This window comes from Echeneis naucrates, chromosome 6 (genome assembly GCF_900963305.1).
Source record: "Echeneis naucrates chromosome 6, fEcheNa1.1, whole genome shotgun sequence".
NCBI lineage: Eukaryota > Metazoa > Chordata > Actinopteri > Carangiformes > Echeneidae > Echeneis > Echeneis naucrates.
Genome location: NC_042516.1, coordinates 24,580,787 through 24,607,422, shown reverse-complemented (window position 1 = coordinate 24,607,422; position 26,636 = coordinate 24,580,787). Strand labels below are relative to the sequence as shown.

The 26,636-nt window shown below is 48.8% G+C and overlaps 1 protein-coding gene and 3 pseudogenes across 4 annotated transcripts; 2 read left to right on the top strand and 2 right to left on the bottom strand.

Annotated features, from left to right (window-relative positions):
• Positions 1-5,711: 5,711 nt before the first annotated feature.
• On the top strand, positions 5,712-7,924 carry LOC115045102 (retinol dehydrogenase 13-like; annotated as a pseudogene).
• Positions 7,925-8,803: 879 nt separating this feature from the next.
• On the top strand, positions 8,804-13,567 carry LOC115045327 (pleckstrin homology domain-containing family O member 1-like; annotated as a pseudogene).
• Positions 13,568-16,258: 2,691 nt separating this feature from the next.
• LOC115044950 (acidic leucine-rich nuclear phosphoprotein 32 family member E-like) lies at positions 16,259-18,682 on the bottom strand (annotated as a pseudogene).
• A 1,187-nt stretch (positions 18,683-19,869) lies between these two features.
• On the bottom strand, positions 19,870-24,857 carry LOC115044649 (mothers against decapentaplegic homolog 4-like). 4 transcript variants are annotated; one of them, XM_029503784.1, is made up of 10 exons: positions 24,639-24,857; positions 24,225-24,473; positions 22,238-22,409; positions 22,043-22,156; positions 21,637-21,972; positions 21,498-21,551; positions 21,182-21,365; positions 20,934-21,102; positions 20,742-20,853; positions 19,870-20,461 (listed from the first exon to the last, which is right to left on the bottom strand). In XM_029503784.1, exons 2-10 carry the CDS (start codon positions 24,465-24,467, stop codon positions 20,274-20,276), a joined length of 1,572 nt encoding a protein of 523 aa, XP_029359644.1. In that variant the 5' UTR covers positions 24,468-24,473; positions 24,639-24,857; the 3' UTR covers positions 19,870-20,273. The 4 variants fall into 4 exon arrangements, with proteins under 4 accessions (XP_029359644.1, XP_029359645.1, XP_029359646.1 ...); XM_029503785.1 differs by having other exon boundaries at positions 20,283-20,489; positions 20,714-20,853; XM_029503786.1 differs by having other exon boundaries at positions 20,307-20,461; positions 20,714-20,853.
• Between the last annotated feature and the right edge of the window lie 1,779 nt (positions 24,858-26,636).

The following is a 26,636-nucleotide window of genomic DNA, read 5'->3' as shown; positions in this document are numbered from 1 at the left end:
ATTATGTTTTGGTTTTGTTGTAGTTGCTTTTAAAGCACTTATGTAGGCTACATGTGTGGTCTAAGCGTGTTTGTAAATTCTGTTTGCCATTCAGTTGTTAAACTGTGAGCAACAATCAGCTCAAAGTCAAAGAGCCAGTTGTGTTTAAACATTAACTAGCTAATCTAATTCACAGGTGACAACTTAAGGTCATGTTGTCAGTTTGACTTCGTGAACAAGTCTGGTCCACAAGTCCTGGACTTATAACTACCATGTGCTATAAGGTCTGGAGGAGACCAAAACCAGGTCAGAGGGTCATCATGAGGACGAGAGGATGTGGACTTCCTTTGAGTCTTAAGAGACCAGATCAGAAAATAACAGCTGGTGGATGAATTTTGTCCCAGATACAAAAGTTCCTGCTGTCTGGAAACCAGGTCAGTTTATTTATGTTGGCTGAGTCTTCGGAACGCCCCTAAACCTGGAGGAGTGTGTGTGTGTCTCTCCCTCCCCATCTGCCTCCCCCTCTGCCCCCCCTCTCCTCTCTTACTGCGGGGCCAGCAGATGGCGGTGTGTCCTGGGTTGTCCATCAGATGAGCAGCCATCAGATCGCCGTTGTGAGGTCTGAGGTCACACTGGGAACATTGGAGCAGGAAGACGCTGCCGGAGCAGAACAGATGACATCATCACTGAGGTCACGCTCAGCTGGACGCTGCCACTCAAATTTCCCATCACTTCTCTGATTTGTTCTGTGGTCAGTGAAGGCATTTTGAGTCAGTCTTTATCACTACGCTCCACCTGCAGGTCACTCTTGGTCACTGCAGCTTGTCGCTCAGCCTGTTGCCATGGTAACCCCACAGCCCTTTACCATCAGGTCTACAAACTGATAGATGTTCTGTGATGAACATTCAAATAAGTCATCAATATTTTCATGGGGTCTGTTTTGTTCAGAGGTGATGTGTTATTCTAATTCAGCAGCTTCAGTGAAACGATGATTTATTCACATTAAATTATTTAGGTCACACAGTCCTGATGATGTTACATCTTTGTCTGGTCTCAGGTGTCTGACCAATCAGTGATTGTAGGCATTTAAACCTAATCAGATCAATAAGTGAGTCTCACCACGGAGGAGGCAGCCTGTGCAGAGGGACAGCTCTGTCTTTGGACAGCGGCACATGGTGACTGGAAGGAACAACCCATAACCAATCAATAACACAGAAACAGAACACTGTAGTATCACTGCAGTAGTACTGCAGTATCGCTGCAGTACTCACTGGATCATGTGGGCAGCGTAGGCTCTGGAGCAGCAGCTGCTGTACCGACACAGCAGACAGTGGACATGAGTCGGATAATGAGCTGAGAAGTCGGAGGCGTCGGTTCCACACTCCAGACACACGACATGCTCGCCATCACTTGAGGATGACCTGCAAGAGACAAGCAGGGACAGTCTAACCTCTGACCCTGCTGAGATCAGAGGTCAGGGGTCAGGGAATGTCTCACCTGTTGACAGGGATATGACGGCTCACTGGTCTCTTGGCAGTGGGCCGGATGGACTTGGTGAGAGCAGGGTTTCTCTGGATCGGTGTCTTCTGCACTTCTGTCTTGATGATGATTGGCTGGATGAGGGGGGAGGGGCTCTGGAGGAACCGCCCCCCTGCCGATGTCACTGGAGACCTGAGTTTCCCATAGGTCCTGATGGTCACCTGAAGACATGGGGATCAGATAATTGACAACGCGGTAACCGGCTGGGGATCAGAACCGTCCCAGTAAGGGGCTGACCTTTGACCCCGGGGGCAGTCCCTCCAGCTGAGCAGGGCGGCGGAAGCTGCGATGATTTTCCAGTTTGTGCTGCATCTTGTCCTTGAGGAAGATGAACTGAAGGCGGCACCTGTTACAGTGGAAGGCCTGGTTTATCTGAGAGGAGACAAGACATCAGCTCATCCCAGAGTCCTGATCCTGGAGACATCAACCACACATCCACAAGTCTGTGTTCTGCTACAGTCACCTGTGTGGGTTACCTGGTGTCTCAGCAGGTGCTGCTGGTAGCTGATGTGGTTCCTTGTCACCTTCAGACAGAACACACACAGCAGAAAGCGAGAGTCTCTGTGGAAGCTGGCGAAGTGCTGAAGGACATCCGAGTAGAAGGACGAGCGGTACGAACACACCTGCAGGTCACACCGGAGTTAACTCTGAGGTTCCAGGACAGATAGAGCGAGGTGGGAGGTCAGAGGTCAGGCTCACCTGGCAGACATAGGGCATCTCTCCTGGTTTGTGGTTGGACTTCATGTGGTTCAGGAAGGCTGGCTCATTTTCAAACGCCCATTCACAGATCCGACACATACCTGAGACACAGACACAGGTGAGTCCCAACCGGAAGGTTCAGGTTTCTGTTTGGGTTTCAGAGATGAGTTCTTACTGGAGGACTGGGCTGGACCGTGGACCTGGTCCTGGTGGGTCTGCAGCTGAGCCGGAGACGAGAACTGACGATAACAAAACCTGCAGCACTTCCTCTCATCTCCTCCTCCTCCAATCAGCTCAGAGTGCTGCAGCATGTGTTGCATCAACCTGCACACACACACACACACAGGTTAACAGACGGTACCTGTCAACTCTCAGGTGTGTTCGGGTGCTCTGGTCTTCCTACCTCAGGTTGTTCTCAGCCAGGTGTGTGCAGATCTGACAGGTGAAGGTGGAGGTCTTGATTCCGAGGGGGTGTGGCTTCCTCAGACTCAGGTCACCCTCAAACGTCCCATAGTAAAACTCCTCCACACTCATCACCACCCTGGGCGGGTCAGTGGGTGGCACTGAGGTGACACTTGGGGGCTTGGTGACAGATCGGGTGGGGCCAGGAGCTGCAGGACCAGGTGACAGAGGGTTGGCGTTGACTCACACTTTACAGGCGAGTGAACACGGGGGTGACAGAGAAATTTCCTGTAGCTCCTTCACAATAAAGGTCAACCAGATCTGAAGCAAAAACCTGACCCCTGAGTCTGAACCCGCCTTACTGATCATCGTGGTAACTCTGGTTACGCCATTGGCTGAGTCGGAGGGAAGGGCGGGAGAACCTGCAACCTTCAGGGAATTGACCCCACCCACCTGGGTCATCTGCAAGTTAACTGGAAAAGAATCTGATCAATGAGCAAATCAAAAATCAATCAATCAACATGATCAATTGTGATCAGACCTTCTCCCCGGAGCAACACACTGACCGGGTCTTGGCGTGCTGGTGCGGATGGTCAGTGTGGCGGGAAGCTGCATTGTGGTAAACGTAGAGCTGGGCTGGGTGGAGCTTCTTGAAGTGTTGGGGCCCTGTCTGGACTGGACTATCTGGCCCTGGGGGAGGACAGGGGACACACCCACATTGGGCCGTACCAACTGTCCCAACGACGAGGCTGTGGGGACAAAACTCATCACTCAGCTGGGATAGCTTACCTGATTGTGTTATTGTTTAGTGTCCAATGGAGGGGGCGTGTCTTACACTGAATCAGCGTGAGCGGCTGGACCGTCTGACCCTGCAGGTTCAAGAGCAGGGGGGCACCGCGGTTCACCACCGTCTGCACTGGAAAACCCTACACAGGAAACAGATGACATCGTGACGACACCCCAATGACATCACTTCTCACCTACCAGCAGGGGCGTGTTTGATTTGCATACCTGCGTGGTGAGAAGGATGGGTTGGCTGTTGACGGTCCCGGGGGCCGGGAGAAGAAATGTCCCACCTGGCGTCTGTGTCAGAATGAGGGGCGGGGCTTGAGTCATCAGGGGTGTGGTTGAGACCCCAGGTGTCTTGGGGGTGGGTAAACGTGGAGCAGAGAGGGCAGGGAAGTGATGGAAGGAGGGGGAGGAACCAAAACTGAGGAGGAGATGACGTTGAGAGGAGATGCTGAAAGCAAAAAAGACACAACAAGTCATTCAGACACAACAGATACACACAGTTTCTGTTGGGGTATGTGTGAATTACCTGTAGGAGCAGGTGTGATGGATGCAGGAGGAGGGGGCGGAGTCTCTGAGGCTGGAAGAGGAGACAGTGAATCTTCCACTAGAGAGAGACATTAGAGGATGTGTGTGTGTTAGTGTGCATCTCTTTGTGTGTCTGTCTGTATCTCTCACCTGGCTCACTGTAATAGTCAAAGTCCATGTCATCTTCCTCCACGCTGTCCTCCACCTGTTGCCATGGCTCCAGCTCCTCCTCCTCACACTCCATGAAAAGCTCCGTATCCATGTTGCTATGGAAACAGGGTCGCGAACCCTGAAGGATTAAAACTTTTTCTACATCACAACATATGACATGATCTATCGCCGTCATCTGTAGCTACCTGTCAGTGGACATGTACGTCACACCGTGTCGCGTTTTCCTCCGTTGTTGCCCAGTTTAGACCGGCTCCTCAGGTAATCGGAGTCAGGCGGACTTGGGTGCAGTCTCGGTCTGCGGCCGCGGGGGCGTCGCTCCTCGGACCTTCTGTATCTTTAGTCCGGGTGAGGCCTGTGTGTCCCTGCCCGAGGATCCGCCCAATCCAGCTGTACTCGGATCAGCCGGACCCGGGTCACTGTATACCCGGACCCTGACTGAGTCCGGCTCAGCCCGCAGCTCGCTGCGCTCGCTGTCCTGCCGCCTGCACCGCCCCTCTCTGCCCGGAGCCGAGCGCCGAACGCTCCCTCCTGTTTCCACCGGGACCTGTTTGTAGTCCGGACCGAGCTGGGCCGGACGGACCGGGTCTGTGTACCTGCTGCTCCGCAGGGCGGACGGTCTGGACTCTCCTCCAGCGCGCTCCGGTTCGACAGAAGGCGGGACTTCCGCATATGGTCGGTGTCGAAGCCGCGGATTGGTCCACAGCAGATGTACGTCACTTCCCGTGGGCGCTCATTGGACGGTGTAAAAATCTCTGTCGGACCGATATGCGTTTTTTTTTGCGGGTTTCAGATGGAGGCGGTAAAACGTCCCACCGGGACCGTACTAACGGGCAACAACGGGAGGAGAGGGCACCAAAACAACCCCATTTAATATTGACACAGACAGCGAGGGCGGAACGCCATTTTGTTTTGTTGTTCTGCGGCAGGCGGGGATACAGATATGACGTCACAGGTGGCGCCTACTGACGTTTGTGTCATATGGTTTATATCGGGCAGAGGTCCTGTTATGGTTCGCGGCCGTTTACGACAGTAATGCTTTACGGTAATATATGTAACGTTTGCGGCATAAATAGAAAATCCGCTCCATGCTGTATTTTCACGCTGATCAAAAAAAAGAGATAGACGGAGAGAGGACTACACTCGATCCTTTTACAGTTACCAACCACATGAACCAGAAAACAGAAAGAAGCTTTAAGTGATCATCCATCCATCCATCTTCTTCCTCTGATCTGTTTCCGGGTCACGGGGGGTTCTGGAGCCAATCCCAGTCCATCACAGAGACAGACAGACCTACGGACAGTTTAGAGTCACTGATGAACCCAACCAGGACCTGCAGAGAGAACCACTGTGACACCGTGCTGCCCTCTTAATGATCATCTTTTATCATTAGATTTATGTTTATACTTTCCACGACTGATCCAGACTGGTTGAGGTCTGATGGGGGCTCTTATGTGTTCTCACTGCACAACAACAACCTGATCCTTCCTGTCCTGATCCAGACCAGCTCTGATCAGGATAATCTGCTTTCTCTTAATCTGCACCCCTGCTCCCGTCCCAGCTCAGATCCAGTTCCTCTCAGTCCTCAGTCTGTTGGACCTGCAGGGATGAGAGCAGCCGACCCAGGATTCCTGGTGCTGCCGTGGCCTGGGGGTGGTGGGCCAGACCCGAAGAGGGGCCGGTGTCAGCCGAGGAAGGACAGGGGGGCTGCTGCTGAGATGTGGAGCTCTGCTGGGACTCACCCTGATCTGTAAGATCCTCCTTCAATCACCACAGCTTTATTTATACAGCACTTTGGGAAACCACCACCTGATCCAAGGATTCTGGATTTACACAGAATAAAACCTGGGAGGACTGGAGTGATCCACATAGGTCCCTAACTCAACAGACTCTAAACCGGGACCTGGAATGCTGTAACGAATGAATGATATGAATCAGCTGATGAGATCGAAGTCAATGTGACGTCAATGAGAAGAACTCATGGCGTCAGTGTTTCCTATTTCCATGGTAACAGCAGTGTGTGTGTGTGTGTGTGTGTGTCCAGGTGTGGTGGTGCTGAGGAAGTGGATTGCAGGTGGAGTGTGTACCTGTCTGGTTCGTCTGGACGGGAAGACGGTCCTGATCACCGGAGCCAACACCGGTATCGGCAAAGAGACGAGCAGGGAGCTGGCACAACGAGGTCAGAGAGCCCAAGGTCCAGTTCAGGTCTAGACCTGACCCATATTGTCTTTAGGCCAAACAGGATCACCTGATTGAATTACAAACACAGTGCGCCAGAGTCCAAAGGTCACGCTACCTCTGAGCTAATTACTGGATTACAACGGAATCAAACGCACCCTGAAACAAACCGCTCAGTGAGTTGGTGTGTTTCATTCTGATGGTGACCAGGTGTGTTCCTTTTGTTGGGCAGGGGCCCGGGTGGTAATGGCGTGTAGGGACCTGACCCGGGCTGAGCGGGCGGCAGAGGAGATCCGGCAGACGACAGGAAACGGTAACGTGGTGATCAGACACCTGGACCTCGCCTCCGTCTACTCCGTCAGACAGTTCGCCAAAGACTTCCTGGAAACAGAGGACAGACTGGATGTCCTCATCAACAATGCAGGTGAGTCCACCTGTCAGTTTCTGTCTGTCTGTCTGTCTGTTTGTCTACCTGCCTGTCCACCTATCTGTCTATAGGAGTGATGATGTGTCCAAAATGGCTGACAGAAGATGGTTTTGAGACCCAGCTGGCTGTTAATCATCTTGGTCACTTCCTGCTGACCAATCTGCTCTTGCCAAAGCTAAAAAGCTCCACCCCCAGCCGAGTGGTCAACGTGTCGTCCATCGCCCACAGGGGGGGTACGAGCCCTGACCTCTGACCTCTGTCTGTGTATGTCGTCACTGGGTTTTTTTGACATGTATTTTTTCTTCAGGTCGTATTGACTTCGATGACCTTTTCTTCGGCAGACGGTTGTACAGTCCCCTTGACAGTTACCGCCAGAGCAAACTGGCCAACGTCCTGTTCTCCAGAGAGCTTGCCCGACGACTCAAAGGTCCCTGCAAACAACGTTCACAGACATACTCACAGGTCACCACAAACACTGACCTCAGGTCATGTCTCACCTGTCCCACAGGTGTGGGGGTGTCGTCGTTCTGTCTCCATCCAGGTGTGATCCGGACTGAGCTGGGTCGTCATGTCCAGGGCTGGTTCCCCCTGCTGGGGATGCTGTTGAGCATCCCCTCCCTGTTGCTCATGAAGACGCCTCATCAAGGCTGCCAGACGAGCGTTTACTGCGCTGTGACTCCTGGTCTGGAGGCCCGATCCGGACGGTACTTCAGGTAGGCTGGTGGGGGGTCAGGTCCTTTTAAGTCACAAAAATAAGTACGTTTTCGTATGTTTGCAGTGACTGTGCGGAGAAGGAAGTGGCTCCAGAGGGACAGGATGACGAGGTGGCGAGGAGGCTGTGGGAGGAGAGCGCCCGGCTGGTTGGGTTGAAGGACACATGCTGACCTCTGACCTCAGATCCTGATGCCTGTCTGTCAATGTTAAAAAAAATCTGTAAAGTCATATTTGGTGCATCTCTTGTGTTTTTCTGTTAATATGTTGAACATAAACAGATTCAACCAAAACTTTATTTAAACAGATGTGAAGCTGATGTGATCAGTTCAACAAAGTCAAAATGAATGTAACTCCACGGTTTCACTTTGTAGAAGAAACATTAGAGCTGAGAACATGGTGCCTGGTCAGTGTTTCACTGTGACCTTTGAACCTTGACCTGTGTGCAGGGGGGAATGAGTCTTCATTCATTTTGAAGATACAAGTTCCTCAAAATAAAATATAAACCAGACATTTGAGTTTTACTCGCATTTATTTTATTTACTTTCTGATTCAGGTTAATGTTCAGTAAAACTAGGAATGACAGGTCAGGGGTCAGAGGTCATGCTACTCCTGTGGACAGATGGTTAGCACGGTGGCTAACTGCTGTGAGCTACAAATGTCATTAATGACACAATTTAAGCTGTTGTGATCTCTCACACCAACACTGTGTGTGTGTGTGATATTGTCCTTACACACACACACAGAAAACAGGTGTGTGTGTCAGCTGTTGTAGTTGTTAACTGAGCCAGATAACAGCCCTCACGCCAGCTTCAACACAAAAAAACAGTAAAATGAATCGTATTTAGACTAAAACCTGATCAGGTTGAATTGAGTCTGATCAAAGTGTTTATTGATCCATTACAGTAAAATGTTCACCACTGGAATGGCCGTCATCTGTCACTATGTGGATGAACTGCAGGGTTCAGGATTCTGGTTCAGGCCCCTGGACCTTGGACCAACTCAACAACTCAATGGCATGACAATAACACAACAGGAAGTCATGACAACACAAGTCTGACTTTGTGTCGTACAACTATCAACAAAGATGAAAATGTTATGAAGATAATCTGCAGGTCTTTTGTGTCGTCGTGTATTTTTGTATAGTCCTCTGTTGTTGTGTGCTGCTGTGTAGTCGTGCAGTCTGACCCACTTTGAGTCCAGATCAGACTTAAAACATCTGCCAACATCCAGACCACAGAGAACTGGATTACACTGATCCAGGTCTAAGCAGCACCCATCCCAGTAAAGGCAAACACAGAGGTGAATCCTCTGTCCAAGCCCAGGTCATCATCCTTACAGTGCTGAACCACCAGGCCTGTCTACATACTGTTGTTCGGACGGGGGGCGCTGTGGAGCTGCCGAGGAGCCGCTGAGCCAGCGGGGAGTCCGGCGGAGGAGGGGGAGGAGTAACCGGACACCGACCCCCACGGCTCCCGGCCGGTCAGAGCACAGCGGAGCTCGGCCACAGCAGCACGGAGCAGCGGAGCGCCGAGCGGACGGTGACCGAGCACCAGCAGCTGAAGAGCGGCCCAGGCTGCAGCTCCGGTCCGGGCCCAAGGCTCCTTCTGCGGTGCGCGCTCCCGACAAACAACGGAGCGAAGTCCCGAACTCGGTCCGGAGTCTGGTCCTTGGTCCAGTCCGGAGTCCGGCCGACATGAGGAAGGTGAGTCACCTGGTGCAGGAACAAAAGCCTCGATGGGCAGGTCGAGCTTTTATTTTGAAGGCGAAGAACAAAAGCCAGATTGAAAAGTGAGAAAAAAAGGAAAATAAAGGTCAAAGGGCGGAAAACCGAGGACGGCAACACTTCCGGTTTGGGAGTGAGGCTTCACTGACGTAACAAACAAACGAGTTCAGAAAACTGATAACAACCAGAAGCTCATTAACATAAAAATGTTGACGTCAACTAAGTGTATGTTCGGTCCAATAAGCTTCAGTTCAAGCTCAGATTGTGTAGCTGTATAGTAGAGTGGTGTGTTGTGTTGTTGGAGAATGAGGCTGCAGGAATGTGAAGGATCTCCATGACAAAAGACTCAATCTACACAACAACACAACAGACAGAATACCTTATGTATTTTTATCATCAACCTGTTGATTACTGATCTGGAGGGAACTGATCACATTTTGTCTGTTGGTTTATAAATGTGATTCCTGAGTGTTTCCTTTTCACTGTTTTAGGACTCTGCGCCACAGGCATTGGCGCCGGAGAAGGTCGGCTGGATCAGGAAATTCTGCGGTCGTGGGATCTTCAGGGAGATTTGGAGGAACCGCTTTGTGGTCCTGAGAGGGGACCAGCTCTTCATCTGTGAGAAGGAGGTCAGTGGGGGGGGGGGGGGGGGGCAACAGGTGACCCACAACCCTGGTGGCTGATTGATTGATCACTTATCACCGTGGCATGGTAACAAGTATTCACACATGACGCTCCATGTGGTGGCAGGGAGTACACAGATTTAAAGGGACAGCACAGCTATTTGACCGCAGCTGAGTCCACCTGATGATGAAGATGACGATGAAGAACCTCAGCTGTTGTCGGTGTCTGTTCTGTGAACAGCCTGCAACATTACAGAGCCTTTCTGTTGGCTTCATTTGTCAGAAGAGCCTGAATCTGGAACTTCTTAGATAGAACCTGTTGGTCTTCATAGAACTATCGAGAACATTATGTCTGCTGTGTTCCTCCGTATTCTGCCTGAAAACAGAAAGTTTCTCTTGCACTTTCTACAGCTGACATTCTGCAGGAGTCAAGTTTCATTCTGAGCTGCAAACACACAGAGAGCTCTAGTTACAGTCCTGCAACACAGGCCGGAACGTCCTCAGAGAACCCTGATCACATGACCATCAGAGATGTTCTGTCTCCATCCTCGACCTTTAAACTGTTCCTGTTGTTGGTGTGAATCTGCAGCAGCTTCACTTCCTGTCTGATCAGAAATAGAAACCCTGTGACAGCAGAGAACCCACAAACAGACACACTGAATCTTCTTCACGTTTCAGGTGTTGATTACTTTTATCTTATCAGCAAAAGCTCTTCTTAGGCCACTGAGACAGGTGGGGTTTCCATGGAAATCAACAGTAAACCTCCAAAGGGGTGTGCAACCTGCAATTCTTTGACCCTCTGAGGCATGATGGGTAATGTACTTTAGTTCAACCTCAGACTACAATGATACTGAAATACAGCCACTCTCGATTTAAATCTAACTTTATTGATCAATTGATCAGAATCTGCTTAAAGGTTAATTCCTCTGGTCTCTGTGACTGAAACAACAAGCCTCTCTACTGATACTGATAATCCTGTCTGTATGTGTCTGTGATGGTTTGTCTCCACAGTAGCAGACCTTTGTGTCAAAGGTCAGAGGTCACTCCAGCCTGTCTCTTTATGTAACAGACTTTTCTCAGTATTGATTATTGATTGTTTGGCGAAGTGGATAAAGTGACATCATTAGAGGGCAGGGATTCAGCCTGTGGCAAGGATTGACCTCAATGTGTTTGGTGGGCGTGGCCTCTCTCCCAGGAAGTCTCTGTTTAAAGCTGCTGAATAATGGATGTTGTTTCTCTGGAGATTAACGAGCCAGACCTGTGTGTGTATGTGAATACCATATTTCTGGGGAGACTGTGGACAAGCACCAGATAATTGACCATGTCATAACAGCAGACAAATTAATATTTGTATGACTTGTCAAACTGGTTGTCCAAAGGGCTTCGGAGCACAAAATGCAAAAACATTCACAGACAAAAGTGATAGAAAAGTGTGTTCTGTGTATTTGCATGTGTGTTAAGTGTCGACTCTTCTGGGCCACTGTTGTCTCCATGAAAATAAAATGAAGGTTGTTTTTGTATCCAAATCGGTGGAAGGTGTTCTCTCTTCTGTATTTTACTGACTTTGAATTTTAGTTTGTTGCTTAAAATAAATGTATAGCAGAAAGCCCTTTTAGCTTAGCATAACTACTGGAACAGCTAGCTTTGGTCCACTTTTATCGATTTTATCTTCGTAAAAACGTTTGTACAAAAATGTCATGTTGTACTGACCCTCTAATAGCTCAAAACAATCATCTACATATCCCATGAATCTTAGGGAGCTCAGCAGTTGAATACCCAATTAAACCACAGTGATGAAGACCAGGAGTATAAAATGTGACGTGTTAGCTGGAGACACTCCTCCTCCCCCACCTCCCCTCTCATGTGGGCGAGCCTCTACCTCTGTTACCTGTGTGCAGGTGAAGGAGCTTGGTCGGGCTGACGACGTCCTGGATCTGCAGGACTACGAGCACTGTGAGGAAATGCGAAAAATAAGAGTCGCAGCAAAAAAAACCACAGCAAGTTCAGACTGCAGCGCTGCAGCAGGCCAGGAAACACGGTACCTGTCTGACATCACACCCAGATAACCAATTCAAGAACTGACTGAATGTTAAAGGGAGCTAACAAGCTAAACTAAGCTCAGATAGCATCTGTCTAAAACAACCTAACACACTAACAGCAAAGTTAAAGGTCACAATATGAATATTCGATAATTTAGGTGCAAGATGACAAAACAGTTAACGAGCTAAACTTAAACTACTTAAACTAACTCAAATGCTTGCACAGGCATGTCTGACCTAAGAGTCCTTCCTGTGTTCCAGGTCCCAAACCTGGTCTTCCTGGCTGTCAGTCCGGAGGAAAAAGAGTCCTGGATCAATGTCCTAAATGCTGCCATCACCAGGGCCAAAAACCGAATCCTGGATGAGGTATGGACACAAACTCCTCCTTATCCTCCTCCTTCCTGCTTGGGCTCCATCAGTTCAAGTCCAGGTCCAGATCCAGGTCCACTGATTGGCCTGCTGTTAATCAAAGTTCTCATGTCAAATTCACAGTGTGTGGTCAACTTCTGACTTCCTGTTTATCTTCATCAAACAAATACACGTGTAAACACTTCCTTTTGTGTGTAATGATGAACTGTAATGATTGTGTAACCTCTGTGGTAGTAAGTCTTTAATTTGCAGTGTCTGAGCTCCGATAACAATTCCTTTGCCACCAATCAATACTAGATTGATCCGCTCTTCTCTCACATGGTGTGGCCGGGGGGCGAGGCCTTGAGAGCCGATTGCTTTGTTGATGGTGTTTATTTTCTCACCACAGACACACAACAAAGGAAAAGACAAAGAACAGTAAGCCATTATGGTCAGACTAGCTAAACTAAGCTAAAATAAACAACGGTAAGCTAATCAGAATCCCCCCCCACAGGTGACAGTGGATGACTCCCACTGTCGCATTTGACCAGAGGACCGAGTAGAAGATTCCTCACAACCGCCGGCTGCCGAGCAGAGGTCACCTGTTTGGCTGTGGTTAGTGACCTTCATTCACATCATCCTCACCTTCTCTCCCCTCCTCCCCATGATAAACTTCCTGTTGTCAGGGTCAGCAGATCAATCAGCTGATCAGCATTGATGGTCCATTTCCTGTGTTTCAGGCGTCTGCCTCATCAGATGGACATTAACTCTGGACCTGATCCAGGAGGAGGAAGCTGTGTGTCAGGGAATCAGAAGCTGCAATGGCGTCCTGGTCGACCTGGACCACCTGAGCCAGAAAGTCACAGGTCCAAGACTGATGGAGCTCTTTCTACCATGGCTGCTGTGGCTTCTGGGAAACCCAGAGCCTCCTCGTGACGTGGCGTGGTGTTGGAGCAAATGGGGTCCTGGTGAAAACACCTCAGCAGAAGGGAGTTTGATAACAGTTGAGAAAAAACCGCTGCGCCTCCATGGACGAGATCCTGTCGCACTCAGGAACAAAGGTCACCCAGAACAAGAACTGCTGGCCACGCCCCATTCATCGACCAGTCTGACTGGACAACTTGGTGCCTGTCAACCATCTGCAGGAGCTCATCAACCAGAAAGCTGGAGAAGACTGAGCACTGTTGACAGAGGTGCGGTTGCAAGCAGGCGGCGACCAGGCCAAGGGTGAGGTGGAGGGATCCGGCTGAAGCAGAAAGACTCCTGGAAGGAGGCGGCAGCGGCCTGGACTCAGGCCCGGGATGTGCTGGAGGAGTTAGAAAGAACTGAGGGGCGTTATACAACAACTGGACCTTTGTCCCCACCCAGCCCCTCCAACATCACAAGACTGAGCCCAATCGCAGAAGTCTGATATAGACTGAGGTGCTGACTGCTCTGGTACATACTGGTCCAGGTATAGTCCCATCTGGTCCTGGACTTCAGATAAACCACTTTTAAATTATTTGGTGAAATGCAGGTTACAACTTTGAGCTGTTGAGAAGCAGCAGAACGGACTGTTCTGGATCAGTCTGAGCTAGACCAGGACTATTTAAAAAAAAAAAAAAAAAATGTGTAGCATCAATTAACTGAAGCCCCACCCCTCTGTAGTAACTCTCCTCCTCACAGGAAACCCTGAACCTCTCTTCCTAAAAGCACTAAGATGTGCTATGGATAGGTCAGAGGTCAGAGGTGAGGAAGAACGTTGAGATTTAACTTGTGGACAGTCCTGTGGAACAATTGACAGAGGAGACAAGTGGTCTCATCTCTGGTTGGACAGCTGGTTGATGAGGGCAGAGTCAGCACTCAAAGGCCTTTCCCAGAGCTTTCACATTCTTCATCTGGTTCTGGTCAAAACCAGGACTAAGTCCCTCATTTCCTCACCTGTTAAAGACAGGACCAAAGTCCTATGTGGAGACAGAGATGTTGACAGCTCTGGAAAAATGCTGGAAAGTGAACACTTCATGCATGTTTGAGGCATAAGATCTGAAGACCAGACTCTGAAGTCTGGATTACAGTTTGGTCCTAGACTATCAAAGTCCTGATGAATTTCACTTTTACGTCGCCTATTGTGACACAGACCAGATCCAGACACCCTGACCTGTACTATCCTGATCCGGTACCTTGATCCTGAAAGTTTCATCTGTTTATTTTGTTGAACTGGATCTTTCTTGTGAGGAAGAGGAGCAATAAAAGCAAAGAAAAATCATCTTCAATCTCTCACACGCACTGTGTCCTTTAGTTTGAGATGAATAAACTTGAGTTTTGCTGATATGGTGGCTCTGGAGGTTCCACGTGTATTTTTTAACATGATAACTGCAGGTTGATGCAACAGTAGTGTGAGGTGGGAATATGCAGAACTCAAACTGGATCAGTCCAGGAACTTCAGGCTAAGCTAAGGTGACCTGACCTGTTCTTCCTCACAAAGAGGATTCTGGGAGACATGGGGGCATCCTACCTGCCTCTGAGGAGACAGATGTAATCTAGACTCTGGAGGCCTAAAGGCTGGTACCAAGTGCAGGATACAGGGCCTCCGCACCGGGACACCAGAGTCTCAGCTCCGGATTTGTTTAAGTCAAAGCAAATCTATTTCCATATGATTGGTAAGGCTTCACCTTCAGCACTTCATAGGTAAACAAGGAACTTATGTGGAGCTACAGTCCTCAGATACCAGCAGAGACCAGCTCAGGTTCCACTTCCTGTCCACCTAGACAGAACCCTGAGGCTGCAGAGAACTCACATGGTCTGATAGATCTGGATCAACCAAAGTTAAGTCCAGAGTCTTCAGGATTTGAAGGCCTGTAGAGTCAGAGTTCCCAATAAACTGACCAGTGAGTATAGATTCAGACAGGAGTTATGGTTGACACTGCACGAGCCGCCCCCGAGATTGGACTCCATATAAGGAGAAAAGAAAACTGCTCCATAAACATGTGTCAACAACAACTGCTGAACATGACACACTGAGATGTGTGCATGCAAGCGCGCACGCACACCACAAAAGTTGAGTTTATAGGTCTTGAAGCTTCTTCATCATCATCATCATCATCATAGGGGTCAAAGGGCAGATATAACTGAAGCGATTAAAGAAAGCAATAACACGTTACTTACAATAACACTTTTACACTTAATCTGAAACAAAAACATAAAAATTCCTCAAGCTCAGTGATTAAAACGTTAACCTGCAGCGCCTCCATGTAGGAGAAAATGGGAAGTACACCAGAACAGTTTCAAAGTGCAAACATTTAACGGCTTTAAAAGTGACACAGAGCTTTAGGTCACAGAGACCTGAACGCTCCTGGTCCTACAGACTGTCAGCTGGTCTGGGACAGGGATCTGATTCAGGACAAGGGTCTCAATGCGTCACCTCAGGTCATCTGATGACATCACCACTGTCCTCTGTTTTTCTCATGAAGCTGTTAAAATAAATTTCTTTGACGGCTCAGAGTTTCAGATGTTTTTATTCAAAAACACTCGACACAGAAACATAAAAAAATAAAATCCACACCACCAAGACCGACACAGACCAGTTCACTTCTATTTACACACAGACCAGGACCCACAAATCCAGAGACCGGAAGAGCCAAATCTGCCTGGGGCCAGGAGCCGCAGACAGACAGGTTGACAGTTGAGGGGGCAGAGCCAAAGTGGAGTCAGTCACAGTCAGTTTTGTCAAAGAGATCAGGAATCCAATTAGGAGCTGCAGACTTGTCTCTATAGCAACGATTGCTGGGGCTCATTGGTAGGATATTGTTTAGAGTCCCAGACCAGGTGGACTAGGTCTAACAAGAGTCCTGAATCCAGAACTGCCTTCTGGACATCACTGGAACGTCTGAACCCAGCAGAACCTGCAGGGGTTTCAGATCCCATTGAGGATCAATACAGATCAAACTCACCTGAGGGTCCAAACCAGCATCACCTTGGGTTGGTGATGATATCATCAGTTTTGCGGATGAGAACTGATCTGGACCTGGTCTCATTCATGTTCCTGTTTGTCTGTGGCTCAGAGGCGACATCCTGTTGGGTCAGAGGTCAGCGGGGGGGAGGGGGAATGGTTTGGGTTTGAAGGTGGGTCATCTATTCATCATCCATCATCATCGTCATCGTCACCCTCATCTTCAGCATCTCTCTTCCTTTTCTCCCCACGAACACCATCTTCATCTGAAAGATGCACAACAAAACACACAAGCTATTACACAACTACTCAAGTTCAAATAAATTTTATTTGTCCTGCTCTTTACAGACTGATGTTACTTCCTCAAACTGTCTTTAAAGGCACACCCACCTCCATCTTCCTCCTCCTCCTCATCCTCCTCCTCCTCTTCAACATAGTCGCCATCATCTTCTTCATCCTGGAAAAACAATAAATGAACGACTACAACAGCTAGGCCCTGAATGCAACACATAATATGCTGTTAATGTCCTTCTTCCAGGGCATTGTGGGGCATGTTGCAGTCCTGAGATTAGACTCCAGCTGACAGGTAGACTCACCTGGATCCCCTCCTTCATCAGGTATGACAAACCAACTTCATCCTCATCCCCTTCAGAGCCTTCCTCATCATCGTCCTCCTCCTCCTCCTCCTCATCATCATCATCATCATCTCCAGGTGGGCCGGCCTCATCATCCTCATCTGGAACAAAATTTGGGTCAGCAACACCCTTCAGAATAAAATCATTTAAACGATCCACCGCTGGTTCCTCATACATCAGCCTCACCGTTGTCGTCCTCAGAGTCTGGGACCCTCGTTGTCCTCCTGGTCATACCCGTCCAGGTAGGTGAGCTGGGGCAGCAGTTCGAAGACGCTTTCCCTGTAGTCCTCCAGGGATGTCACCTCACAGCTGTACAGGTCCAGACTCTTTAGGTTCTTCAGGTTTTGCTGCAGGACCACAGTGAAAAGACAGGAACAGTTAGACTTGGATCTGGACCTCCTTAAAGTTAATATTATCTTATTATGATATTACTATCACATCAGTCAAGACACTAAACAATCACACTGATCGGCAGGTCCACCAGACTGGTCTCTGGTTTCCGGGGGACTCACCAAGACCTTGATGCTGCTCAGCTCCTTGATCTTGTTCCCACTCAGGTTCAGGTATGTCAGGTTGGGACACTTTTCTGCCAACGAGTCCAGACCTCCGGAGATGGTGTTGTCACTCACCTCCAGCTGAAACACAGGTAAACATACAGCGGTGAGTCCAGGGTGTTCACAGGGCAGAGGTCTGGCTGGGTACCGGACCACATGAAGGACTTACCTTTCGTAGTTTGGGCAGTGAGGGGCAGTTTGGAGAGCGAGGACAAGCCAACATTCACCATACTGAGCATCTCCAGACCCGTGTACTCATCTGTCAGCCCTTCAACCTCCCCGTCACTGGAGCGACAGTTATCCACCACCAACTCAGCCACCTGCGCCAGAGGACCACATCAGAACACATCAGACCAGGTCTTCAGGTCTTAGCCCCCAACTGAAGGCAGAGCCTCTGGTAATCATAAACCAGGACACTGACACCAGGTCAAATCTGATTTTGTTACATCAGCAGTATAAAGGGGCGGACTTGGCTGAAGACATTGTCATATTCTACCCGAGGTTCATATTTGAGTAAAACCTTCAGTTCATCATCTGGTTCTGAATGTGGGTCTTTGATCTCTGGACTGGACTAGGTGAACCGGATTGCACTCTGTTCTGTAAAATGGGGGGCTGTTTAGTGCTACTGCATTGATTAATTATTTACAGAGAAATGATCAGAAAATCTCTTCAGCAATCAGCGATCACAAAACAAACAGACGGAACCGGAAGGAGTATCTTCCCCGACCTCTCACCGTTAATGGTGACACGAGTGCGAGTGTATGTGCGCCTCGACCACCTCGGGTCATCCGTCTGTGATTGGATGTTCAATTACACCAATCTGGTCCCGCCAAAACGTAAATCGCGAACAAATGTGTTTTATATCGCGAGATGTTGCTGGGCAGCAGAGTGGGCGGGAACACTGTTACAGTGTAAAACACGAATTAACCGTTAAAACCGGAAAAGAAAGTGAAAACACGTTTAAATAGTCGGCATACAAAATCCGGTTAAATAAAAAATCTGGACCTGACAGAGTCCGGCCTGACCCGCCATCAGATAAGAGCCCTGCCGAGCAGCGACGGGGTTTAACCCTAACAGACAAACAAACAAACACGCACGGATGTTTTTCCCCTTTACCGCCGACGATCACCCTCGGCCCGATCCGGGCTCAGGTTAGCCCGTTAGCCGTTGTGCTAACAAGGGGAGGCTCCGAGTCCCCCGGAGTGGGAGAACCGGGAAGGAGCCCGCCGGGAGTCGCCTCCATGTTCCGACGGCGCGAAGTAAAATGTCGAAGGACTCCGTGAAGTCGATGTTTCGGCGTCAAGGTCGGTTCGGATCCCCCAGTTTCCCCGCTAAAGACCCCGGGTCCTATTCACCTCTGCCGGGTTCCGGTTCCTCAGCTCCAGGCTGATCCGCTTTTTCATCTCCATGTTGAAGCCGAGCGGGGAAAACGCTGTCAAAGAAGAGAGTGAGGCGGCTCGTCCGTTCGGCGGAAACAGGACTCTACCAGGTCGCCATGTTCGCCTGATCCGAGCGCCACTGGAGGCCACGCCCCTTCTTCATGAATATTCGAAATTTATAATTTGACCTCCTATTGGTTCAAACGAGAGCCACTCATGGAACCCCGCCCCTATGAGTTTATTGTTGAAGATGCCTCTCTGCCATTGGTTGGAGCTGCGGAGGCGTTGTTTCACTATGACCAATCAGAAGATGGATATGAAACATTTAAACTTCACAGACTCTCGCTCTTTGTCCTTATTGGCGCCATGTTTTCTTGATGCGTTCAATGTGACTCGGCCTTATTCAGAAAAATAGTTTTTCTGAAAAAAGCTTAATTGACGGAAGCTCTCCGGATCTATCGAAAATAAATAAATAAATAAATAAACAAACATGATCTTTAATGAAATTACCCAGAGGAAACGATTCTGTGCCAAAAAGGAAATACACGAAATAAGCCCAACAAGATGAATGGGTTCGGTTGTTTATCGTGTGCTATTTGTCTCTGTGATTTATGCTTCAATTTAATTGTTTTGTTTTGTAGTAATTGTTTTTAATTGTTTTGAATGAAATGAAGAAGTCTAAAGAAACTTGTGTTGATTCTCTGAAGGATGTAACACAGAGGCAAAAGTGAAAAATTTATTTTAAAAAATATTCATCAAATTGTAAATTTGTTGTTTTACTTCTTGCAGAAATCTTCCATCTGATTTGAACTGATGAAATGTTCTATTGTTTTACCAATGAATCCTGAAACACAAAAATATTGTAGATTGATTTACTTTGAAGTCTTATGAGAGTCTATGTGTGAGGAGTAGAAGCAGAAACTATTTCCCAAACAGAAAAGTTTATTTTGAATAAACAGCAAATCTTAGAGGGATAAACCCTTTCAATATAACATCCTTTAAAATTTAACAGGATTAAAGGTTGAAAAAGCAAAGAGTCTTAGAGGTCGGAGGAGCTGAACTGCCACATAGACTAGAAAATTATGTCACTGAGAGCAAGAAATCAGCCCTTCATAGAAAACCAACAAAGTTAAATAAATTAAAACAGGAAGCTGGAGAGGACTGCTGCTGATTTATAGAGGTCAAAGGTCACTCAAACTGTGCATTGAGACTATTTTTTCATTTCCTGGTGTCTGTAATGTCCACTAAGACTGTCCCTGACTACTGATCCGCTCCCCAAACCTCACCTAACTGTCTGAATAGGTCAGAGCCTCTCCCCAGTCTGCAGCTGTTGGGGGTCTGGAGAGTCAGATCTGGGTTAGACTCAGGATCAGGACTGAGGCTCAGTTCTGAGTCTGAGTTTTTCTCTCCTTCCTGTTTTGTGTGAAATGAACGTGTGACCCTGATGCAGGTAACCATGGAAACTCACTGGATTGGTTTGGTGGTTGGTTGATTGTCCAAAGGTCTGAACCGACCAATGAGCTACAACATGCTTGCATGTTTACGGCTGTCTGAAGCAGGGGGAGGGAGGGAGGGTATGAACTCAGGTGAGATCATTCTGATGACATCACAGCTGTGTGTGTCAGAGTGTGTGTTCCTGAGGCGGCAATGTGTGCAGCACCTGGTCCAGCAACTGCAGCGCTCGGTGCAGGTGAACTTCCAACCAACAGGGTGTGTCCTTGATGCTGCGCCGCGGGTAGTCACAACCCCAACCTTTGACGAAGCTCAGACGCACAATACACAACCTCCGCAGGTCATCCACCCCCAGACCTGAGACGCACACAGGAAGAACACACACCTGAGAAACACACAGGAAGAATGCACACCTGAGAAACACACAGGAAAAATGCACACCTGAGACACACACAGGAAGCGCACACACCTGAGACACACACAGGAAGCGCACACACCTGAGAAACACACAGGAAGGACACACACCTGAGAAACACACAGGAAGAACACATGCCTTAGAAACAAACAGGAAGAACGCACACCTAAGAAACACACAGGAAGAACACACACCTGAGAAACACACAGGAATAACGCACACCTGAGACACACACAGGACTGATCCCTCCCACACTGTTCAGTCCAGGAATCGAACCAACAACAGCAGTTGCCTGCTGCTGCATCTGTCTGTGACACTGACGCAGGTCAAACACCTGGGGGCAGACAGGTGAGATAGATAGACTGTCAGAATGGTGGCTAGACAGCTGGCCCAGAGGTCTGTTCTAGTCCTGACCTTGATGTAGGCTCCAGGGTAGATCTTGTGGACTCCGTCTCCAGGTGTTCTGCCAGACTCTCTGTCCAGGTAGAAACTCTGGATGAACAACGAGTGGTCGCTAAGGCAACGCATCCAGACGTCCCCATCCCCCCGACATTCCAGCTGGACCCCCCGACCAATGTGGAGCCTGCAGGGACAGATAAAACTGTGAAATTACTGGGACTGAATGAACTGGGGTACTGGTCTGTCTTGTCTGACTGGGTTACCTGGCACGGTGACTGGCAGCTGTACGGTGGACGTTGCTCAGCTGTCCCAGACAAAATCGATCTCCTCCTGAAGGATCCACATATCCATCCACCGTCACCATAGGACAGCTGGACTGGACCTTAAACATCTCCCCGACTTGGACATCCAACTCAAAGTATGAGATTGAGCACCAGAACTCTGGACCTAAGAGACCAGGGGGACCAGAAGAACCAGACCCACAACAGAGGGAGGACATTTATATACGTGAGGACATTATTGGACAGGTATGAGTGATTGGACATGTTGGTAGGAGGGACATGCCTGGACAGGTGTTACCTGGGTGGTTGGACACTGGCTGTGGGTGGGGGGCGGTGCTGTGATGCTGAGACCCTGTAGGGACAAACAGACTCAGTGAGAGGTTCCTCCTGATTGGACGACAGTGCTGTGATGTCACAGGAACATCATGACATCATACAGAAGTGGGTGTTGGGGGCATGGTGATGGTGATGTATTAGAGGCTGCTGCTGGCTCCGTGAACTTTGAAGTCCTGCAGGGCTGTAGGGGGCGGGGCTGCTACCTGACCAGGTGGCTGAGGACACACAAGACACGGGGGACAGAACTGCACCAGTCCTCGGGGGGCTGCTGTACTTGAGATTTTGCCGCTGTGGCAAGGTGGGAGGAGGCTGAGGGGTGATGGGGGGTTTGGGTTGCGGTGGCGAGGCCTGACCTCCCTGGTTCTGAGGGGGGACGTTCGGGAGTTGACCCAGGCCATCAGAGTTTCCGCCCACTCGGCTTTCCAGCCTCACGGCGCCTAAGGACACAGACAGTCAGACTCCAGCTTTACTGGCCTGAGCTATGACACAAACAGAGCAACCAGACACCTTGGGGAGACAGAGGCATGCTGGGATACACGCTGACAGCGCGGGGCTGGACGTATGGGTCATGATGGGGGGGCAGGTCGATCTGCAGACAGTCCTGAATGAGAGACTGAGGACCTGAAAGAAGACAGGAGCTGTGAGACAACCTCATTGGTAATGCACCTCTCCCCTGATACAGCTGTGGGCAGGGCGGTGTACCTGTGGGCGGAGTCACCCTCTCATAATGATATGGGTTCACACACACGCTGTCATACTTCAGGTCGAAGGCAAACCGACAGAACGTGGCGTGTTTGAGCTCGTTCTTATGGAGGTCGGGCCAACGCCACAGACGTGCATAGATCACATGAGGGAAACCCTTCCTGCCTGCTACCTGGGGACACAGGGAGACAGATGGGAGGCAAGTGAGACAGGTGAAACAGACATAGACCCATTCTTCATCGGAAATCTAAATACATGAACTGAATCATAGTGTGTAGAGGTTACCATGGAAACACTGTCTGCATGTGTGTGTTTGTGTTGTATCTGCATGTCTCTTTGCGTGTCCATTTTGTGCAGTGATAGTTCCAGTTAAAGATGAGCTCAGACTTTGGATCAGGTCCTGGTCCTGGACTGAGCTGAGCTGGTCCAGGTCTCTGAAGTCCTCAATGTGAAAAAATGCCGTTCAGACTAAAGCGGCCAATCAGAGCACAGAAGTCAGGGTGAGTGCAGGTGAAGGACGGGAACAAGAGTCTGAGACACAACAGAGAGACACACACAGACACACAAAAAAAACCCACACACACCTCTGCTGCAGTCGTCTCTGTCTTCCTGTTCCCTTTCAGAATTAAGGTAAAAACAAATTGTGATAGTGAAGATTTGTTGTTTGTTTGTTTTGGAATTTCATTCGAAACCTTCAATGAAAAATAAATAAAATGAGGATTGGTGGTCAGGACTTTATCTTTCCCAAACTAAACCAGGCTCTAGCTCTTTCCAGGTCTGTGTAGTCTGTCACCGTCTGACTCACTTTAAACTCACCAACAAACTGAGGAAGACATTTTTACAGAGTAGACACTGTGGTTTCTGATCCAACGACAAATCTCAGACGTGTACACATTCCACACACACACACACACACACACAGTCTGGCTTTACTCTTAACCCGCCCCTTTCCTGTCTTTCAGACAAAACAAGCCCTTCGTCCTCCAGGCTGAAGGAAACACACAGACACACACAGAAGTACACAGACATACACAGACCGTCTCTCTGACATTACTCTGTTATGTCAGATCTGAATTTCACCGGTTCCTTCAAGTCCCAGTCTGTGTCCCAGTCTGGGTTTAAGGTTGAAACTGGTCATTGTCACGCCCATGATGGCCCATCAGGGTCTATGAGCTTGATGTGTCCTCAGAGACCAGGAGTCCCTCAAATCAGATTTATTTATATAGTGTCACACATAACAAAGTTACATCAAGGTACTTTACATATAGAGCAGGTCTAGACCAAACACTTTTTAGAGAATTATTTAAAGTCCCTGAGTCCTACAGGGGCCCATCTCGGAGATCATTTCAATGGTTTCTGAGGGTCTCCGGGAGCTTTTTAGGGTGAGGGAAAGTTTCAGGGCACTGGATCAGGTTTCCATCAATTCTCAAAAGCATTTAAGAGGTTCCTGAGGTTTAGTCTGAGTTTTTAAAGGACTCAGGTTTCACTGCAGTGGGTTTTCAACAGGTGCTAGTGATTCTGTCAGCTTTGGAAAAAGTTCTTGATCTGGTTCCACAGGAGCACCTGTGCGGAAGTGGGTCTAGACAGACTGATCCCTCATGCTGTGGTCTACTGATCAGAGACACACCCAGTCTGCTCTGACAAATCTGGACTAAAGTGAACCGGGTCTGAACTTCAGACCCTATGGACCATCAGTGATACTCGGTTTTTCTTATACAGGTTTTAATGTCTGCACTCAGTGATTACATCATCACAGCTGATGGTCATCTGATCCTCTCTGATGTCACTGATCAGGTTAACAGACAGTCTGTGGCAGGAAACACTGACAGCTATTGGATTAAAATCACAGGCTGCGCCTTTAAGGGGAAGGCCAAATTAGGACTCATTACCACACAGCCTGACCACCTCTGGTCCCAGTACCTCCTACATCTGAAAACCAGGAAGTGCCACCAACAACCTGTAAGCGGTCTTCTTGTGAGCGTCATACCTGCAGCCGCCCATCCAGTGTCCTCTGGATGGTCACACACTTGCTGGGGTGGACGCCATTGGTGGTGACAGCAGTGATGAGCGAGTCCAGCTCATCCTTCTTCTCCTTCAGCTTCTTCACCAGGCTCTCAATGGCCCGCTTGGCAAAGCCCTCATTCTCCCCACCCTGCCGGTGACACATGAGGCTGTGGACAATGCTGAGGCAGGCATCACTGCTGCTGGGGGCGGAGCCAAGCAAAGACATGGTCACCTGGGTACAAAGAGAGAAACCTGGTTCTTTACCCATCAAAAGAAAATTAGGACAACAGATTGACAGAGACAGACAGACAGGTAGAGACAGCTTCTGCTGCATCAGTTGTAGATAAAACCTTCTGAACCCGTTAAACTTTCATCTCATTTCAGCAGGTCTACTCACCAGACTGTCCCCTGTCTTCTTTAGTCTGTCTCCTGTTCTGTCCTCTGTAGTCTGTCTTCTGTCCTGTTTTCTTTCTCCTGTTCTATGTCCTCTGTTGTCTGTCTCCTGTTCTATGTTTTCTGTAGTCTGTCTTCTGTCTGTGTGATCTGCTCAGACAGTCAGACTGTGTGTCCACGGTCTGTGTTCTCCGTCTGATCAGAGTGAATGTGTGTCTGCATACTGAGAGGGGACAGCCAGACATAACAGGAAGTCAAGTGATATCTGGACTTTAAAAATAAGAGCAGAGATGTCTGGATGGAGAAAAGATGACAAAGTTGAATGTTCATTGTCACTTTACAGCTAAAAACTCTGTTTTCACCAACACAGCAGCTGAACCACATCTGAACCACAGACTGGGTCTGTGTGGTGGTTGTTCCTTTGGTGGATTTAAACTGGAGATGTTTCCAGATTTGAATTTTACTTAAATCCTCATTAACTCGACAATTCGTCTTCTTCCACGTTCCGCTTTTATTTTGAAGGCAGTGCCCGGAAACGCATATCCCACATTTTTCCTTTGAAGTTCGGTTAGAAAGTTTGTTTGTGCACGTGACGTGTGACAGCCAGTCACAGCTCTCCCCTGTGTGTGTGTCTCGCTCCGTCTTGGTGTGACATCATCGTGAATGAGTGACGTTTAAACCTAATAAATGTCAAACAGGTCAACAGAACGTCTCTGTTCATTTTACTGCGAGTCTACTGACGAATCATCAAACCAGGAAATAACACTGAAGTCTGAAGCAAATACAGTTCTGTATTTCTTCTGTTTTAAACTGGGATGGTAATGTTGTCTGTATGTATTTACTTCAACAACAATGATGATAATGATGAAATAAAAATAAATAAAAACACAGGCTGTGAACATCAAACTGAAAAAGTAGAAAAACCAAATGTAGCTCCTGTTAGCTCCTCACTCTGTCATAATTAATCCATTAATCCTGCACTGACCTGTCCCTGCTGGACAAACAGGTGAGGCCGCAAGTGCTCATGGGATTTACCTTTAATTTCGAGGAGACTGAAAAGTTTGCGGGCTAACTAAGCTGCTCTAAGTTCACAGACTGACTCTAAACATAAACCCGGAGCTCGAAGCTACGGTAAGGTAAGATAAACTGATAGGCTAAGCTAAGCTAGGTTAGCACCAACCCTAAGCTAGCGGACGGAGAACCGTCGGTGTCCCGGAGCCACTCGCAGGTGTGTCGGTTGTTCAGGTGAACTCACCGCGGCTCGTGTTTCTCAACTTTTCTATCTTTAACAGCGGAAAACGGAACTTTGATCAAATAACGGTAAAGGTCCGGTCCGGGCGGCTGAAGTTACAGCTTCCGTTTGTGTCGGAGGACAAGATGGCGGCGGATCCCACTAAAAACCAAACGGACAGGAGAGGCTGAGATCCTGTGGAGTCCGGACCGGACCGGGTCTCTCGGGTTCTGCCTTAAACAACAGATTCTTTCATTAAGTTTCTCATATTTAGGGTATTTGGGCCGAAACTCTGTGAGCGGTCGGTGTGTCATGTCAGGACAAAAGTTAAATAGTTTGAGTTTTAACGGGATATCCGGCTCAGGTGGAGGAGATCCGGCTCGGTTATACGGACCACACTGTGAAAGAATCAGGGATCTGATGGAGTCATCCAAACCTTTGCCCCTGAGATCCAGCACTGGAGTTTCCCTCCATGAGCGGTGAGCCTTCACACTGTATCAGCAAACAAAGATTTGTCTCGTCTATTAACTATGGAGATGAGGGATGAATTTTTGGTCTGTTGCAGCTTTTCTCAGGTTCTGGTGGACCAGGTGAGCAGGTCCAGGAACGTTGCCTTAGACCGCATCATGACCCAGAGGAGGAGGGTGTCTGGAGCCCCGGGGGTGGTCCTGCTGCTGCAGAAGGATCCACCATCAGTGCTCGGTCTGCAGGTGGGGGCTGTGATGGCTGCTGCGGAGGGAAAAATAACATCAGCTGTGTGTTTACCTCGTG